Source organism: Rhinichthys klamathensis, unplaced genomic scaffold, assembly GCF_029890125.1.
Source record: "Rhinichthys klamathensis goyatoka isolate OS25496 unplaced genomic scaffold, OSU_Roscu_1.1 h1tg000341l_1, whole genome shotgun sequence".
Lineage (NCBI taxonomy): Eukaryota > Metazoa > Chordata > Actinopteri > Cypriniformes > Leuciscidae > Rhinichthys > Rhinichthys klamathensis.
The window spans coordinates 845,276-862,677 of NW_026606855.1; the positions used below are offsets into that span (position 1 = coordinate 845,276).

At 38.7% G+C, this 17,402-nt stretch overlaps 1 protein-coding gene across 1 annotated transcript in view; it reads right to left on the minus strand.

The window, feature by feature from the left end:
- zmp:0000001167 (protein phosphatase 1 regulatory subunit 12A) overlaps positions 1-17,156 on the minus strand; it is a 31,133-nt gene extending 13,977 nt beyond the window's left edge. Inside the window, exons 1-5 of the mRNA XM_056272627.1 lie at positions 16,827-17,156; positions 8,123-8,253; positions 7,819-7,937; positions 3,460-3,616; positions 138-282 (exon numbers count right to left, since the gene is read on the minus strand). Of these exons, the coding sequence (XP_056128602.1) occupies positions 138-282; positions 3,460-3,616; positions 7,819-7,937; positions 8,123-8,253; positions 16,827-17,102 (828 nt within the window). The 5' untranslated portion in view covers positions 17,103-17,156. The remainder of the gene's footprint in view (positions 1-137; positions 283-3,459; positions 3,617-7,818; positions 7,938-8,122; positions 8,254-16,826) is intronic.
- Positions 17,157-17,402: the final 246 nt, after the last annotated feature.

Sequence of the window (17,402 nt, forward strand, 5' to 3'; positions counted from 1 at the left end):
GATGCTTTCAAGTTATATACATTCAATGGCTCTCTGGAATCATGATATTTCATATCAATGTATTTACTAAGCAGTATAATGTACACTCAGCCTAAATGGCAAAATAAAGCCGTTTATGATGACGAAAGAGCCTGTACCACATTATTGACGGCGCTCATGTCACACATGTGTTCAGCCAATAGACTGCAAGCCTCTTCCTGACCCCAGTGAGCCGCCGCGTGGAAAGCCGTCCAGCCGTCACTGTCCCGGCTGTCCACATCTATCGCACACTTCAACAGCACCCTAATGCAGAGAGAAATATTAAAGGGATACTTCACCTCTGGAAAGATGAATGTGTATTTAAAATGGGTCATTTATGTAGAAGAAATGTGAAATTATTTTTGAATTTGGAGCTTTCTAGACTGAGAAAAGCCAGAAAATGTATTTTTGGCTTATGTGGATGAAAGACAACAACTCCCAGAATGCACTTGCTTCGCTGCCCTAGGAGGCCACGCCTACCGGTAACAGAGCGCAGTAGTTAAACAACAAGTCTAGGCTACTAGTGAGTCTCCGTGATGAGTCTGCCCGGGATTTCGAGATCGCCCAAAATGTCCGGGATTTGGCTTTTGCGTTCTACAGTCGCCATTCATCATGTTTACTGTGTTGAGCAGGACGAGTGAGGGCCGCGGGAGGACGACGCGAGTCATGTTTACTGAGGCGAGCAGGACGAGTGAGGGCCGCGGGAGAACGGCACGAGTCATGTTTACTGAGGCGAGCAGGACGAGTGAGGGCCGCGGGAGGACGACGCGAGTCATGTTTACTGAGGCGAGCAGGACGAGTGAGGGCCGCGGGAGAACGGCACGAGTCATGTTTACTGAGGCGAGCAGGACGAGTGAGGGCCGCGGGAGAACGGCACGAGTCATGTTTACTGAGGCGAGCAGGACGAGACTGAGGGCCGCGGGAGGACGACGCGAGGCCGGTGGCGTGATTACTGATGAGCGACACCTGTGAGACGCACTGGTCTCGTATCTAGGGCTGGACCCGGATATTCGAATATTCGTTCGGTGTGTTGGTATTCGATTTGAAAATGTGACATTCGAATATTCTTCTTTTTTGTTTTTTTTGCACACCTGGCAACCCCCTCGAAACGGTTCTCATTCGCGCTTGAATATGTTTTACACTATAAAATCTGGTGAAATATAATACTTAACATATAACTTCGTTATATCTAGGCTACTTAATAAATATATTTGCTTCTTCTTGGACTACTAAACGTGTTCCTGCAACGGGAGTATTCTCTGGCTATAGCGCAGAACAGCGGAGTGTGTGTGGACAGAAGTGCATGCCTGAGCTTGTGTTTTTGGTTAAGCTGCGTTGCTTTGACATTGTGGAACATAGAATGATAGAAACAAAATGTATTATCCTTTTTACCCTCATCAATCTAAATTAATCTACAGCTAAATTTAGGAGACTTTGAGATTTTACTGGGACATCACGTTTATTTTTTCGTTTTTCTTTATTTAAATTTCGTTTTTCTTTATTTAAATTTAGTTTTTATTGATTTAAATTCCGTTTTTATTTATTAAAATTTCGGTTTTATTTTTAAAAATCTACCCTACTTTGTCAGTGAGAAAAATATTAGAAGACTACCTTATTAAAAATATTGCTTAAGTTAAAAGACGTGTGTGTGTGTGTGTGTTTTATATCACTAGCGCAGTGTCCGTTCTCGGAGCATATAAGCCCTGCTCGCGCGAGGCGCGCCGCTTCTTTATTTAAATCTACCCTACTTTGTCAGTAATTTGTTAGTGAGAAAAATATCAGACTACCTTATTAAAAATATTGCTTAAGTTAACAGACCTGTGTGTGTGTTTTATATCACTAGTGCAGTGTCCGTTCTCGGAGCATATAAGCCCTGCTCCCGTGAGGCACGCGCGTCCCGCTCGCGCTGTTCTGTAGTTTATTAAAAGTTGATTAATTCTGAACGTGTCGCGTCTAGCCTGTCTATCTATATTGCACCAAATACGACACTGCACTCCCTTGTGAAGTCGTTTGGATGAACGGTTCTCGAAATAATCAAAATGCAAACGGACAGACAGACATATAGAGATTCCGATGTTCATTACTACCGAAGCTTCGAAGCTCAAAAAATGGTATTCGGACCAGCCCTACTCGTATCTCTCACGGAGGAGCAGGAATTTTCTTAGCAATGTTAAAACGCACATCAACCGATCACTTGTTTAGCGTTCATGTAAACACTACATTCAGACTCACCAATCGGAATGAATTCAGTTAGATTGAAACAAAAGGTGTGCATGTAAACAATGAATGGCGACTGCAGAAAGCAAAAGCTGAATCCCGGACATCGACGGCCGGACATGGTACGGATGGTAACCCCTACTACTCAGCTTTCTCCACAGAACAAGAGCCTGCTAGCTTAGCTTCCAAAAAAAGATGTCTGACACTATGTGTACATTCTGTGAGTGAGATCCCAGCCTCTATGGGCGGGTCGAGAACATGCGGGACAGCACCTACTACTGGCTGTAGTCTTTAGCCTCTGGCCAAAAAATCCTCCGATGACGCAAAATGACGATTTTTGCGTCATCGGAGGATTTTTTCCAGACAAATAAATACATAAATCTCTCGTCTCAGGGGGATATGAGGGTGGAAAGCACGGTAATTTGAAAATACTACAGGTTTCCTACTAATACAAAGCTTAATGCTTAATCCTGAAGTATCCCTTTAAGATTTAAAGGCTTTGGAAGGACGGCTAAGAAAACGTCAGATGCTTTCTCAAACGATTCTGAATTTATATTTAAAAATTCATCATCATTAATTGATTGATCATAATTGCTCACAGGAAGATAGTCTTTCTGATTTGCTAGTTGTATGAACAAAACTAAGACAGTAAAGACATTCATAATGTTACAAATAAACATTCAAATAAATGCTGTTCTTTTGAACTTTCTGTTCATCAAAGAATCCTGAAAAAATGTATCACAGCTTCCATAAAAATACGACATTCAACATTTCATCAGCAAATCGTCATATTAGAGTGATTTCTGAAGAATCATGTGACACTGAAGACTGGAGTGATGATGCTGAAAATTCAGCTTTGATCACAGGAATAAATTACATTTTAAAATATATTTACATTTTTAATAATATTTTGCAAAGTTACTGTATTTTTGATCAAATAAATGCAGCTTTGTGAACATAAAATACTTCTTTTAAAAACATTTTTTTTGAAATCTTCCAGATGACAAACTTTTGAACCGCAGTGTATTTATACAGACACACTCATCAACAGTGTGTCATTCCCAACAATCAGTGTGTGTTGCTTTAAGCTCCATATACAGTAGAAAGTATCAAAGCATCAGCAAACTTTGGAGAGGGTGAGGCAAATCACTAGAAATTTAATGTTTCATTTTCAACAATATCGGTTTGACACCTTTGAAGTGTCTCAGTGAAAGGAGCACTCACTTTAACACCTCGATGTATCCTTTAGCAGCGGAGACATGCAGTGCGGTGGCCTGAGTGTTCAGATGAGGGACCAGAGAGCCACTTCCTGCCAACACGGCCATGGCGTCCTGGAGCATCACTCGCTCCTCCTCTCTCCGGGCCTGGTCCACATCAATACCTGAAAAACCATTCAAACCAGGATTATAATCCTTCTCAGACAGCACAGGACATTTTTAAAGATCCAGTATATGATATTAATATATATTACAGGAGGAGATTTGGTTCGAGATCAGTTCGTTCTTAAAGTCACCATTAAATCAAAATGCACAATTCTTGTTTTATGGAATATTGCAGTGTCTATTATAAATTATTATTATATATATAGTATATTATTTATCAGTGCACAACTTTTTTTTTTTTTTTTTTAAGTCATTTGCCTCGTCATCTTTAATCAAAATAACTTCTCTGGTGACGAGGGCGGGGCAACCTGTCACTCACATGAGATCCACCAATAGCAAACCACAACCATCCAATCAATTCCCCATGGACAAAATCAAGCCCCGCCCTTCGAGAAGCGTCTCACTCAGATATACAGTACGTCTCAATACTGAAGAAAGGACTATCACAACTTGTGTTTCGTGTCGACTTTAAGGACCCAAGGACACATTTACACACAGAAGGAAGTTTATAAAATCTCTGCACAGCTCCAGCATTTATAATGGCGTTTTTGATGTGGGAAATTCACATGCTGTTACTGTTAACCAAACATCCTATAAACACACACACACACATCTATAATGAGCTTCTGTGAGAGTTTGTGTGTCGACTAAGGTTTTAATGGGATCAGGCACAGCAGGTCAAGATCAGACAGATGGAGTGTTTTAGACGGATAATGTGAACCTATATTTGTTCAAATGGAAACCTACTAACCTCACAAAGACATATTGCATTGCTTTATCAAAAATCGAAAGAAAAAAGTAGAAATTATATACATCTAAATCAATTTTTAGGATTAATGCTTACACAGCAAATGTGCCGTCGCTTATGTTACGTGAACGTTAACGACTGAGAAAGAAAATAATATGTATTATTATATTGGATCTGTGCATTAACTCTTAAAGTCCACATGAAATCAAAATTGAAGTTTACACTATAAATAAATGCTGAAGCTGTGGCTAAAATCGCAGCAAAAAAATATTTTATTGTATTATTTTTTATTAGGGTGGCGTGTTTCCTATGCGCACGTGACGACCGTGAACGAAGCATGAGCGCCAGCAACTGAGGCCCCGTCCACACTACTGCGTTTTCGTTTAAAAACGGAGACCTTTTGCTACGTTTGCACCTCCCGTCCACACTAAAACGGCAAAAACGGAGACCCAAAACGGAGAAGTTTAGAACCGCTGCCGATCCGTTTTTCGTTTTGAATCTCCGGAGGGCGTTTTAGTGTAGAAGGGTCAAAACGGAGGACTTTAGAAACGTTGACGTAGTAGAGGCTCACGCTCGGCTCTATGATTGGGTGTCATCAGTCATGGCGTATATCTTTGCTAGCAGCTGTTGTACAAGTAAATTCTGCATTTTACAGCGCTATAACTGCCTACATGCGCCGGAGTCAAGCTATTATTCGAGCGATCTGTGACAATTCCCGTGTGCAGCGGCGGCGTTGACCGTACATGGAGCGTCGGTTTGGGGTTAACCCAGAGCATGGTGGGATAATTTTAGCAATGAAGTTGTGTTTACACCGGCACGCACATACCCAGTGTTGGTGAATGGTCACGTGATCCGCGTTTTCAGTCGTTTTAATGTGGACGGAGATCAATTCTAATACGCAGCTAAAACGCTGGTGTGGACGGAGATCGTATTCGTTTTAATTCTCCGTTTCTAAACTAAAACGCAGTAGTGTGGATGGGGCCTTAAACTTCCAACTAGGGGTGTCCAACTCACGCGGTTTTTGATCGTGGACGATTAAAATGTCTCCACGATCTGCTTTTGAAGAAAAATCATAGTATCGTGCATTCTATCAGTTCAAGTCTGGGCGCCTTCATCTCAACATACTGTACAACGCGACGCACATTCATCACATCACATGTAAACGCAGAGGTAGAGTTACACTCACGGGACACCGCAAATCACAAAAGTTCATTATTTGCATGTGCGTCAAAGTCTTGCTAGTTAAACATGTCATTCACGTGCTGATGCGCTGTTCTAACATGCGCTTTTCTGAGCGCGTTGCACGCGACGCTCACAGGAACTAAACCCTGTCACAGCGCCTGCATACTGGACTAATCTTTCGAGTCTTATTGCGCTGATACTGTCAAATACACACAAGGTTTACATAAAGTTGGTTATGTCTAAAGTGAAAGCAAACAGAGAAAATCTGCTTGTCAAATGTGTGTATATTAGACGCGTCGCGTGCAGTTCTTAAAGAGACAGTAATAATATGCTGCCGCTTGTCCTTAAAGAGATACTGCACCCAGAAATAAAAATTCTGTCATTATTTACTCACTCTTATGTTGTTCCAAACCTGGATTCATTTCTTTCTTGTGCTTAAATATACTATGGAAGTCACTGGAGTACAGAAACTGTTTGGTTAGCCACATTCTTCCAAATAACTTTTATTTTCAACAGAAGAAAGAAACTTGAGAGAGTAAATGATGACAATTTAAATTTTGGGGATAATTATCCCTTTAATGTTAATAAAACAACAAAACACAGAGGAAATCACTCACTGCAGAACTTTAATAGAAGCTTTAATAAGCCTTTTTTGCACTTAAAAAAAATACAAATATATCGGTATCGGGCAAAATTAGTTTGAAAATATCGGCATATCGAATATCGGCCAAAATCCAATATCGTGCATCCCTAATATTTATTAATTTAATAAATAGTATTTACTAGGGGTGGAACGGTACATGTATTCGTATCGAACCGAAACGGTACGGGCGTCACGGTTCGGTGCACGAATTTACACGGAGAATACACGGTATAAAAATAAATAAAACTCGCGTGCAAATTAATTAATGTAATGCGGAACTACTGTTAGATACGCGGGTTCTTTAGGGACACATAATCTGTACCATCGGCTTAGCTCTGAACGGTGAACGCGCGTTCACTTCAAACGTTGGCTTTATACGCGCGTCCTATTCACTTTGGACTAGCGTCGAACTAGACGCGAATTTGACGCTCTATTCGCGTTTGGTGTGACCGTGACCGCATAATGAACAGGCAGCGATATCAAGATTGCAATGCTGGAGTGTGTGTGTGTGCGAGAGAGAGAGAGAGAGAGAGAGAGAGAGAGAGAGAGAGAGAGAGAGAGAGAGAGAGAGAGAGAGAGAGAGAGAGAGAGAGAGAGAGAGAGAGAGAGAGAGAGAGAGAGAGAGAGAGAGAGGCGCGCGGGCGCGATCGAACTGTGTGTGTGTGTGAGAGAGAGAGAGAGAGAGAGAGAGAGAGAGAGAGAGAGAGAGAGAGAGAGAGAGAGAGGCGCGATCGAACAGTGGAAACATAAAAAACATACTCCGTCATTTTGTTCAGTTCATTAAACCTGCAAAGTGTTTACTTATATTTGTGTACACTCGCAATAAAACACAACATTGTGCTTTTGTCACACTGTAACCTACAACTGTCACCCAACCAAAATCACACACACACACACACTGTTTTAAAAGCAAAACATATTTATCCGACTCCATTTCAAAACAGTCTGTGGGTCCCATCTTTTGGACATTCGTCATATTGCATTGGTTTTCATTTCTTGTCCTCGGAGCGCTAATCTTACACATTCTACATTGATTAAAAAAAGAAAATCGAATGTGTTTTTAATGGTAGTATTATTTTATACAGAAATCAATTATTTATAATTCAGAAGAGAATAATGTTACATTGTCAATTAATAATGTTAATTAAAATTAAGGAAAACAAATATATTGATCTGAAATATAGCAAAATAATTTTAAATTAATTCAGGTACAATTACCAAACATATCACAAGGTCTTTTTTGTCTTTTTATTAATTTAATTAATAAACTAATTATATAAAACTATTGTCAGTGCACTACAAATAAACTGGTTCTATGCCTTTATTAAAAAAACTTATTTAAAAAATACAATGCCTTCTGCATTTTTGTTTTGCTTTTCCCTCCATTGTACCGAAATCGTACCGAACCGTAATGTCTGAACTGAGGTATGAACCGAACCGTGACTTCTGTGTACCGTTCCACCCCTAGTATTTACTTTTATTTCAACTTCATTTCCATTACTGAAAATGATTTTTGATCGATTTAGTTAACACTAACAGCACTGGTGAAAGCGTTTCTTTGTTGTTCTACAATCTCACATTCGCTCGTTTACTCCGTCTCTCTCTGTTCCAGGCTTTGTGTCTCTCACCCTGTTTTTTAATCTCTGCTTTCAGCAGTCTCGCCATGACGTCCTCCGTAGCGACGTCGAGAGGAAGTTCTCCCTCGCTGTTCACCGCTCCCACTTGTGCGCCGTGCTCGATCAAGTACCTGCGACACAGAAAAACACCTGGTAAACTCTAAACTGTCGAGACTCAACTCACGGTTGATGCATTAGGTGCGTTTTCAATTAGATGTTTTATAAATACTTTGGATACAATATGAATATGAGGTACAAGGCAGCATCATGTCGTCTTAGTGGGCGGCTCATTAGGTTGCTGAGAAGTGTTACTGACTTTGTGATCTGGATGAAACCGCAGGAGGCCGCAGCGTGGAGGGGCGTCCAGCCTTCGTTGTCTCCTCGGTTCACGTCACTGCCGCTCTCCACCAGAAACTGAACCATGTCAGCATTTTCATCAATACAGGCCTGAGGAGACAAAGAGAAATCTATTTCATCTCTATATACAGGGCTTGACTTAACACACGCCAACCTGACAAACGTGTGTGTATTTCAGCAGTGGCGACGTGTAACACAGTCACTCCTACTACACACTTTGGCAGGGTGGATTTTATATATATATATGTATATATATATATATATATATATTAGGGCTGTCAAACGATTAATCGCATCCAAAATAAAAGTTTGTATTTACATAATATATGTGTGTTTACTGTGTATAATTATTTTCAATACATAAATACCCACACATGCATGTGTATTTAAGAAATATTTGCATGTATATACTGTATATAGACTGAATGTAGCCTATATATAATGTATATTTTATATAAATATAAAGATTTTATATATAAATAACATTTTTCTTAAATATATACATGTGTGCATTTATATACAAAATAATTATACACAGTACACACACATATATTATGTAAACACAAACTTTTATTTTGGACGCGATTAATCGTGATTAATCGTTTGACAGCCCTAATATATATATATATTTGTCAATTATAGTCTTTTAAAAAGGCATCTGAAATAATTAACTAAGTGCAATGTAGTGTTGTCAAAAATATTGATTTTTCGATACATATCGATACTGAAATATCTGAAGCTGCTCTTTCTCTTTCTCTCTCTCATCTCTCTGAGAGCGAGTGACACACAAACCCGCCTCTCCTCACTCACTCGTTTCATTTGCTCCGGATGAATATTGTTGCTGTTACAGGGCTTGGATCTTGCCATTATTTCGGATCAAAATCTCAATTTTAACCAGCATACTCTAGGGGTTTACAAACGCTGTCAACAAAGACTGACAGCTATTCGTAAACTTCGACACTTGTCTGTTCAGCCACGTCTTCTTCTGCTTCTGTATCGCAGTATTATTGAGCCGGTCCTTACTTATGGGGCCATTTGGTTTTTTTTTTATACTTACAGTTACCAACAAGAACAAATTCTAAAAGATAACTCACTTAGCAAGTAAAATTATTGGTCTCCCTACCCCCAATTTATCGGATAGTGTCTCGACATTCACGTTGCGAAAGGCACAAAAAATCTTAAATGACTCCGAACACCCACTTTACAAGTATTTTATCCTTCTGCCTTCTGGCCGCAGGTATAGGTTACCGATGTGTAGGAAGGCCACGTTTAGTAAGAGTTTTGTCCTGTATCTACACAAGCTCTAAATACATAGGAAATCAGCCTTTGATCCGTCAGGTATGCTCTCTTGTTGTTTTTTTCTGTGTTGTTTGTTGTAGATGTTTATATGTTCATGTTCTTAATATGTTATACATGTGTGTTTGTATTATGTACGCATCTATGGTGGAAACAAATGTCCTCTCGAGGACAAATAAATCATCATCATCATCATTTCAGCGTAGGATTGTGCGTATTGCCCAAACTATATAGATATATTTAAAATAATAATAATGACAAACACACAAAACAAAATTACTAAAACTATTACAGAAAAATATATATAATTTAATACCAAAACATTAACAATGGTTAATGTTTTGGTATTAAATTATATTTATAATACCATAACCCTATAATATAATACTATAACCCTAATACTATATAATACTATAACCCTAACCCTATAATACTATAACCCTATAATACTATAACCCTAACCTATAATAATAGTATATAAATAAATGAAAAACACTGGCTTAGACTATCCTGAAACATAATATTAAACATATTTGTAAACATTTTAGTAATTCAAGCATCATGCTTATCAGTTTCATTATTGCTAATATTGGCCAATTCTGATATATTGTGCATCATGATTCAAGTCTGTTCAGGTATTCCTCAAACAGAAAACACTGCCCTTAACCTTTGACCTTAGATTACACACACACACACATATGTAATGTAAAAGAATGAACACAATGTGATGTCGTCGCCCTTATCAGCAGCGCACTGTCTGAATAACTCTATTGACACACATCATGACATCAACTTTACAACACTGCTGGAGCCAGGGTCATATTGCATGATGGGAAATCTATGTTTCCATGTCCGCAGAGTTTCAGTGAGACCTCTGCCATCAGCTGCAGGCAAAACAATCATTACTACATGATGGAAGCGTTACTGTACACATACTGTACATGTGCAGGCTGTAGAGAAACGCACTAAAAACAGAAGCAATACTAACTCCACTACACTTTTTAACAGTAGCTCATGTGTTTTCAAAATACTGTCGCTGGTCCAATAATAAGCTATTTTATCGGTAGCGGTGTAGCATGACACTGACAGAACTCGACATCTCCACTTCAAACGTCACACTGTATTGAGCAAGCTGAGATAAGGCCGGTTCACACCAAGAGCAATAACTACACTCACCTAAAGGATTATTAGGAACACCTGTTCAATTTCTCATTAATGAAATTATCTAATCAACCAATCACATGGCAGTTGCTTCAATGCATTTAGGGGTGTGGTCCTGGTCAAGACAATCTCCTGAACTCCAAACTGAATGTCAGAATGGGAAAGAAAGGTGATTTAAGCAATTTTGAGCGTGGCATGGTTGTTGGTGCCAGACGGGCCGGTCTGAGTATTTCACAATCTGCTCAGTTACTGGGATTTTCACGCACAACCATTTCTAGGGTTTACAAAGAATGGTGTGAAAAGGGAAAAACATCCAGTATGCGGCAGTCCTGTGGGCGAAAATGCCTTGTTGATGCTAGAGGTCAGAGGAGAATGGGCCGACTGATTCAAGCTGATAGAAGAGCAACTTTGACTGAAATAACCACTCGTTACAACCGAGGTATGCAGCAAAGCATTGTGAAGCCACAACACGCACAACCTTGAGGCGGATGGGCTACAACAGCAGAAGATCCCACCGGGTACCACTCATCTCCACTACAAATAGGAAAAAGAGGCTACAATTTGCAAGAGCTCACCAAAATTGGACAGTTGAAGACTGGAAAAATGTTGCCTGGTCTGATGAGTCTCGATTTCTGTTGAGACATTCAGATGGTAGAGTCAGAATTTGGCGTAAACAGAATGAGAACATGGATCCATCATGCCTTGTTACCACTGTGCAGGCTGGTGGTGGTGGTGTAATGGTGTGGGGGATGTTTTCTTGGCACACTTTAGGCCCCTTAGTGCCAATTGGGTATCGTTTAAATGCCACGGCCTACCTGAGCATTGTTTCTGACCATGTCCATCCCTTTATGGCCACCATGTACCCATCCTCTGATGGCTACTTCCAGCAGGATAATGCACCATGTCACAAAGCTCGAATCATTTCAAATTGGTTTCTTAGCGTTCTTAGCATTATATTAGCGTTCACACCAGCGGACGACATCGCTCTGTTTATTAGAAGTGCTGCAGTTTTATCGTCCGCCTCTTTAAATGCTCGAGCTCTTTAAAGCAGGATGAATTCTGATTGGCTGTCAATGTTTTTATGGTTCAACAGCTGAAAAAAATGATATTGTTTCTCTGTGCCATTATCGTTATAGTTGTGGTGTGAACTTTGATATCATTTCGGTTTTGTTTCTTACTTGAATGCTACTGTTAAATCTAATACAGGCCAACCTGAACAACTTAAAACACTGTTTATCCCATTTGTACCTTTGTTTTATTGTATTTGTCCAATTGTTTGTAATTTTCCTTTTTGTACTTATTTTTAATAACAAAAGATCAAATAAAGTCACCGCTAGTTTCAGGTGTTTTTGTGTACCTGGGTGTTCTTGATTGTTAAGTTTTCAGGTTGATATATTACCAAGTTGAGTTGTCAGCATTTAAAATGTTGTTTGTTTGTTTACAGTAATGTTAAAATGACATTATCAAATTTGTGACATTACTTTTTATGCAATGCTGTTCAGAAGTTGTAATGATGCTTTCTTTTCCCAGATAGAATGGGAAAAAAAAATACATTGGTTATATCATTTTCAGTTTTTAAATAGGCTATATTTAAATAATAATTTAGTTTTATTTAACACACTTATCGTATTGCATATATCGAACATCACATTATTTAACAAGTTACTGCATATCTAGTAAGTTATAGTGCAGCGGTTTAGCTACTTTAAATCAAGTGTGTTTAAAAGTAGCTTCTCTAACATGTCTAAGATTCTGCAGAAATCGGCCACATGTTACCAGAGATTTACCACTGATAAAACGTGTGTTTTCAGGCCAAGTTAGTGGGAAAGAGGGCCAAGAGCCCGAGTGAGCGGCTCCCAGAGGACCCGGCGCTGCCTATAGAAACCTCCACGTACGCTTGAGCAGAACAGAAGCCCGCTCTGTTCTCATTGTGTGTGTTTGTGTGCGATTCTGAGGAACAGTGGGAACCTTCTGTATGGAGAAGGTGTGAAGTTCTCCACGGGGTCACTGAATGTGAGCGTGCGTGCGTGTGTGTGTGTGACTCAGAGAGCGACTGGCCTTTGCCTATGACAACAGCCACTTGTACTGCATGAAGAATGTTTTCCATGCGCTCACTGGAGAACAGCGGAGAGAGAGAGAAAGGCTCTGGATGGATGTGATGGAAAAACTTAAAGAGCACCGACTATATTTAATCCCCGTTACCGAGCAACAACAGGACAACAGGACCGAGATCGGGATGAGCAGCGAAAGAGCATCATCACACACACACACACACACACACACACACACACACACACACACACACACACACACACACACACACACACACACCGGTGTTACTAAAATCAGATATAGAAGTGAAACAATTAGACGTACTATAATAGAGTATGGATGTACAATACAAAGATACTACACAAACAAAAAACTAATGCAAATATGACTACAAAACATTAAGACAAAAATATGAAACAAAAAACAGTTACAATATATGGGAACCATATTGCTTATCAAATATTAGATTTAATTCATTTTATTTATTGTTTTTTCTTCATATTTAATCTGCTGATATTGTATATATTTTCATTGTGGAATCTCGTTTTCATAGTTATTTTTTTTTTTGCCATAAACTAGCTCTAACTTTAAAAGATGTAACGCAAGATTACAGCATTTAACTCTTTTTTTTTTAGAGAAAAAAAATATAGGTCTTGAATATTGGCAATTTATTAGTAATTATTAGCCATAACATGAAAATAATTATCAGCTCATCAATCAAAATCATTAAATTGGTGCATCCATACAAACAGAAAATAATACTACAACTACTACTAATAATAATAATAATAATAAATGAATAAAACAAGGAATATTTTTGAACAGGAAGGAACGGTGTATTATCCAATCAGCATTTAGGATGAGCAACAGAGTGAAGTTAAAGCTTTTTGCACAAAAAAAAATATATATATATATATTTAACACATTAACACAAGTGAACCTCAAGGAACATATTAAAATTAAAAAATCCATGTAACGACCCCTTTAAACATTTGAGGTTTGACTTATGATGTTGTTTCTTCTGAGGCAACTTTAAAAGAGAAGATTTGCTCAACCCTCCGTCCGTCTGTGTACGGGACTTCTGTTTACTTTAGCACCATTAGAAGGTAAACCATCCCTGTAACTCTATCTGTGACGGAGTGTGTGTGTGTGTGTGTGTGTGTGTGCGTGTGTGTGTGTGTGTGTAGAGTCCAAAACAGTGTCTTTGACAGGATGTGACACTGATTCTGTCCAGAGCCCCACACACACACACACACACACACACACCAGTAGGCTGTGTGTTCCCAGAAAAATATCAATCCAAGTAACAGTTAGTATCCATGTGGTATTATGCACTCATACAATTATGCATATTTATGTCATGGCAACACAGAGTAAACACTAAGATATGCCGACAGAAAGACTCACACACCTAACATGTACACTCAATATTTCCTGTAGTTCATTTAGTGAATGCAGAAATGTTACAAAACTAAACATGAATTTAAATAGCAAACAACAAAACCTTGTCACATTTCAACACTCCCACAATCTCAAGGAAACATGTCTGGGTTATATTCACCTCAACATCAAAGAAGTCTATATTTCTTTTTTATTATCTTCTTACTGTGTGTGTGTGTGTGTGTGTGTGTGTGTGCAATATATATCCATTAGATTTCACATTAAGTTAAATATTAAATTACATATAACAAATTAAAATAAAAAATATTTACAATTTACTGTAATAATCATTGTAATTTTTTTTGCAATGATTTTTGTATAAAAAAATATATACCATATTAAATTAAATTAAATATATACTATCATTCTGAGTGAACACTTCACAATTTAAATAATATACAATACAATTATTTTTTTGCATTATAGAACTTCAGTTTTCCCATTTGAGGGGAAAAAATAGACTTCTTAAATATTAAAAGTCCTTCAAAAAGCCTAATTTTTCTTTAAGCAATATATAATTTATTGTAGTATAATGTATTATTTCCTTCTACTTCGGGTGAAATGTGACCTGAACATGTTCCTGGCACATAAACAGCCAAACAAAAAATACTTTCTGTGCCACATTAGGGAATTCATGCAAACACAAGGTAAGGTGACACTTAAAAGAGAATCAAAGCTGATGTTCCACAGAACTGAAGCTATGACATCAGCAGAGCCTCCAGCCAATAGCTGTGCTCGCACACGACCACCTGTCTGGATCAAAAAAAGCATGCGTTTCATATTTTCAAGCATGTCTGGAGTGACTGGAGTGTATTTGAGCAAAACCTTTTGAGTTGCTCTCTTCAACAGAAGCTTCTCAAGCTAGCATGAAGAACATTTGATATAATCTAAAGAATGTTTCACCACTATAAAGAACCTTCTGTGGAATGGAAAGATTCCATGGATGTTAAAGGTTCTTAAATGGAACCATCGATGCCAATAAAGAACTTTTGTTTTTACAAGTGAAGACAAAGATCCACAAAACAATGACCCCAAGCACACTATGATTGTTTGCTGACTATGAAGAATAGTCTTTTTCTCAGTTAAAGCTCAGGATTAGCTGGTTTCCAAGTAAACGTTACTGTTGAGGCAAAAGGCTGAAGCAACAAAAGTCGAAAATAACCCCTCCTAAACATATAATTAAAAAAAAAAAACATCCACAGCTGAGAGGAAGAAAGAAAGAAAAAAGAACAAAACAAAAACAAACACCAAATGAAAAGGGCCGACAGGAATTCCACCCAGCCGTGAAGAAGCTCAGAAGATATGAGGAAAGTCTTGCTACGCCAGTTCAGCCTGGAGTCAGAAGAAGCCACATTAAACATGACAGCCACGGGACGGGCCCGAGACACTCCCTGGACGTCACTAAAACAACACCAGCTGCCCTGCTACTGTAGGAACCTCTCGCAAACAACACAGAATGGTCAATATAGTCAATATAAAAAAGTCCAGATCAAGGCATGAGATTCATCATCATCCACAATTCTGGCCCAAGACCATAACAACACCGCTACAACTACATCTGTGCTGGAAATACAGTCTATTATAATAACATTTTGACATTCAGACCCAAAAAAGCCTGTGTGTTTCTGACTTTGGCTATTTAAAGACACCATGAAATCAAAATGGACAATTCGGTTTTTTTTATTTATTTATGGAATATTGCTCTATCTATTATAAATGATTCATCTGTGCACATCATTATTTTGTTTATATGCATCGTAATCTTTAATTCAAATAATTTCCTCTTGCAGCGACATCTCTTCTCTGATGATGCGTTTACTGGCGTGAGGGCGGGGCAACATGAGATCGACCAATAGCTAATCACAACCATCCAATCAATTCCCTGAGAACAAAATCAAGCCCCGCCCTACATTTGTTCTTGTTCCAGAAGCCGTTTCACTCAGATATACATCACAACGGGGAAGAAAAGACTATCGCAACTTCCGCTTCATGCCGACTTTAGGAGTTTGTACAGTTTGCAATAAAGTTTCAGTTCAGATTTTAATCAAAAATATCTAGGTGGTATAACTGGCAGAGGAAAAATGGATTATTAAAACACTGATTTTCTTGAAAACAAAAAATGTCTTTAGTAGTTTATAATATTTTATATATATTAAATCCTAAAAACTCTTTCAAAATATTAATAATCTGCCAAATCAAAGTCAGTGTGGTGGAAGCCATTTTTTTTATCATGTGACAAGCCCTCAAAACAAAGATGACCCCTTTAGACACTAAATTTTTTTAATAATATCCTGACTCCTTTATGAAAAGGCATGTTTTTGGGGCGTCAAATTGCGTACACTAAAATCTATTTAAATCATGACTCTAATATGTTTAAAAAACAATAATTAAATTTCGTACACACCCATGTAGGCTATTTCAATATTTTAATATTTTTTACCTGGCCATCACTTTGACATTTTTCGATTTTTAAATGGTAGCCTATAGGCTATAGGCCTAAATGTTATTTTTCAAAAACGTATGAAATATGAATATAAAAAAACCGTTGGCAGGTACATTTTAAACTAGTTTTTTCAAGTTCATCATCTCAAGACATCCTTGCTTGTCATCGATCTATGAGTTGAGAAAGGCGTAGAGAAAAGTTTGTGAACTTTCTCAAAAGTTTCCAAACCGAGTCAAACGTCAGTGTAAACAATCAAACACGATCCGGATACCTGATGCAGTGCCGTCAGCCCGTCTATATTGGCGTGATTGATATCAGCTCCCTGTCGCAGGAGCTCCGCCACCTCCTCCCGGTCTCCGGCGGAGCAAGCGGCCATGAACACAGCGCCCTGGGCGAAGCGCACTCGGGCCCGCCGGTTTCCGGGAGCCGAGGACAGGATCCTCGCCTCCACCCCGGTCCGGTCCGTCTCCGAGCCCTGCCACCGCTGCAGCTGATCCTGCCGCCGCTGCTTCGCCGCTTCGGACCGGGAACGGTCAGTGGCCGCCATCTTCCTCCCTCGGTATCTCCCGGGGAGTTTCAGTTCATCAGACAAGTGATGTCCGATTCCCGTACGATTCGTTCGTTTGAACCGATTCGTTGTAATGATTCGTTCGAACCGATACGGTTGTGAATCAATCGAGAGGATAGATTTTTTTTATATATATATATATATATATAAAAACTGTTGTTGTTTTGTTTTTCGTTTCGGGTTTTTTTTTTCAGTTGAGACGAACCTAAAAGTAGTACAATAAATCCATATAAACATAATAATAAATCAATAATCGAAAACATAGCAATTTTTCAACAA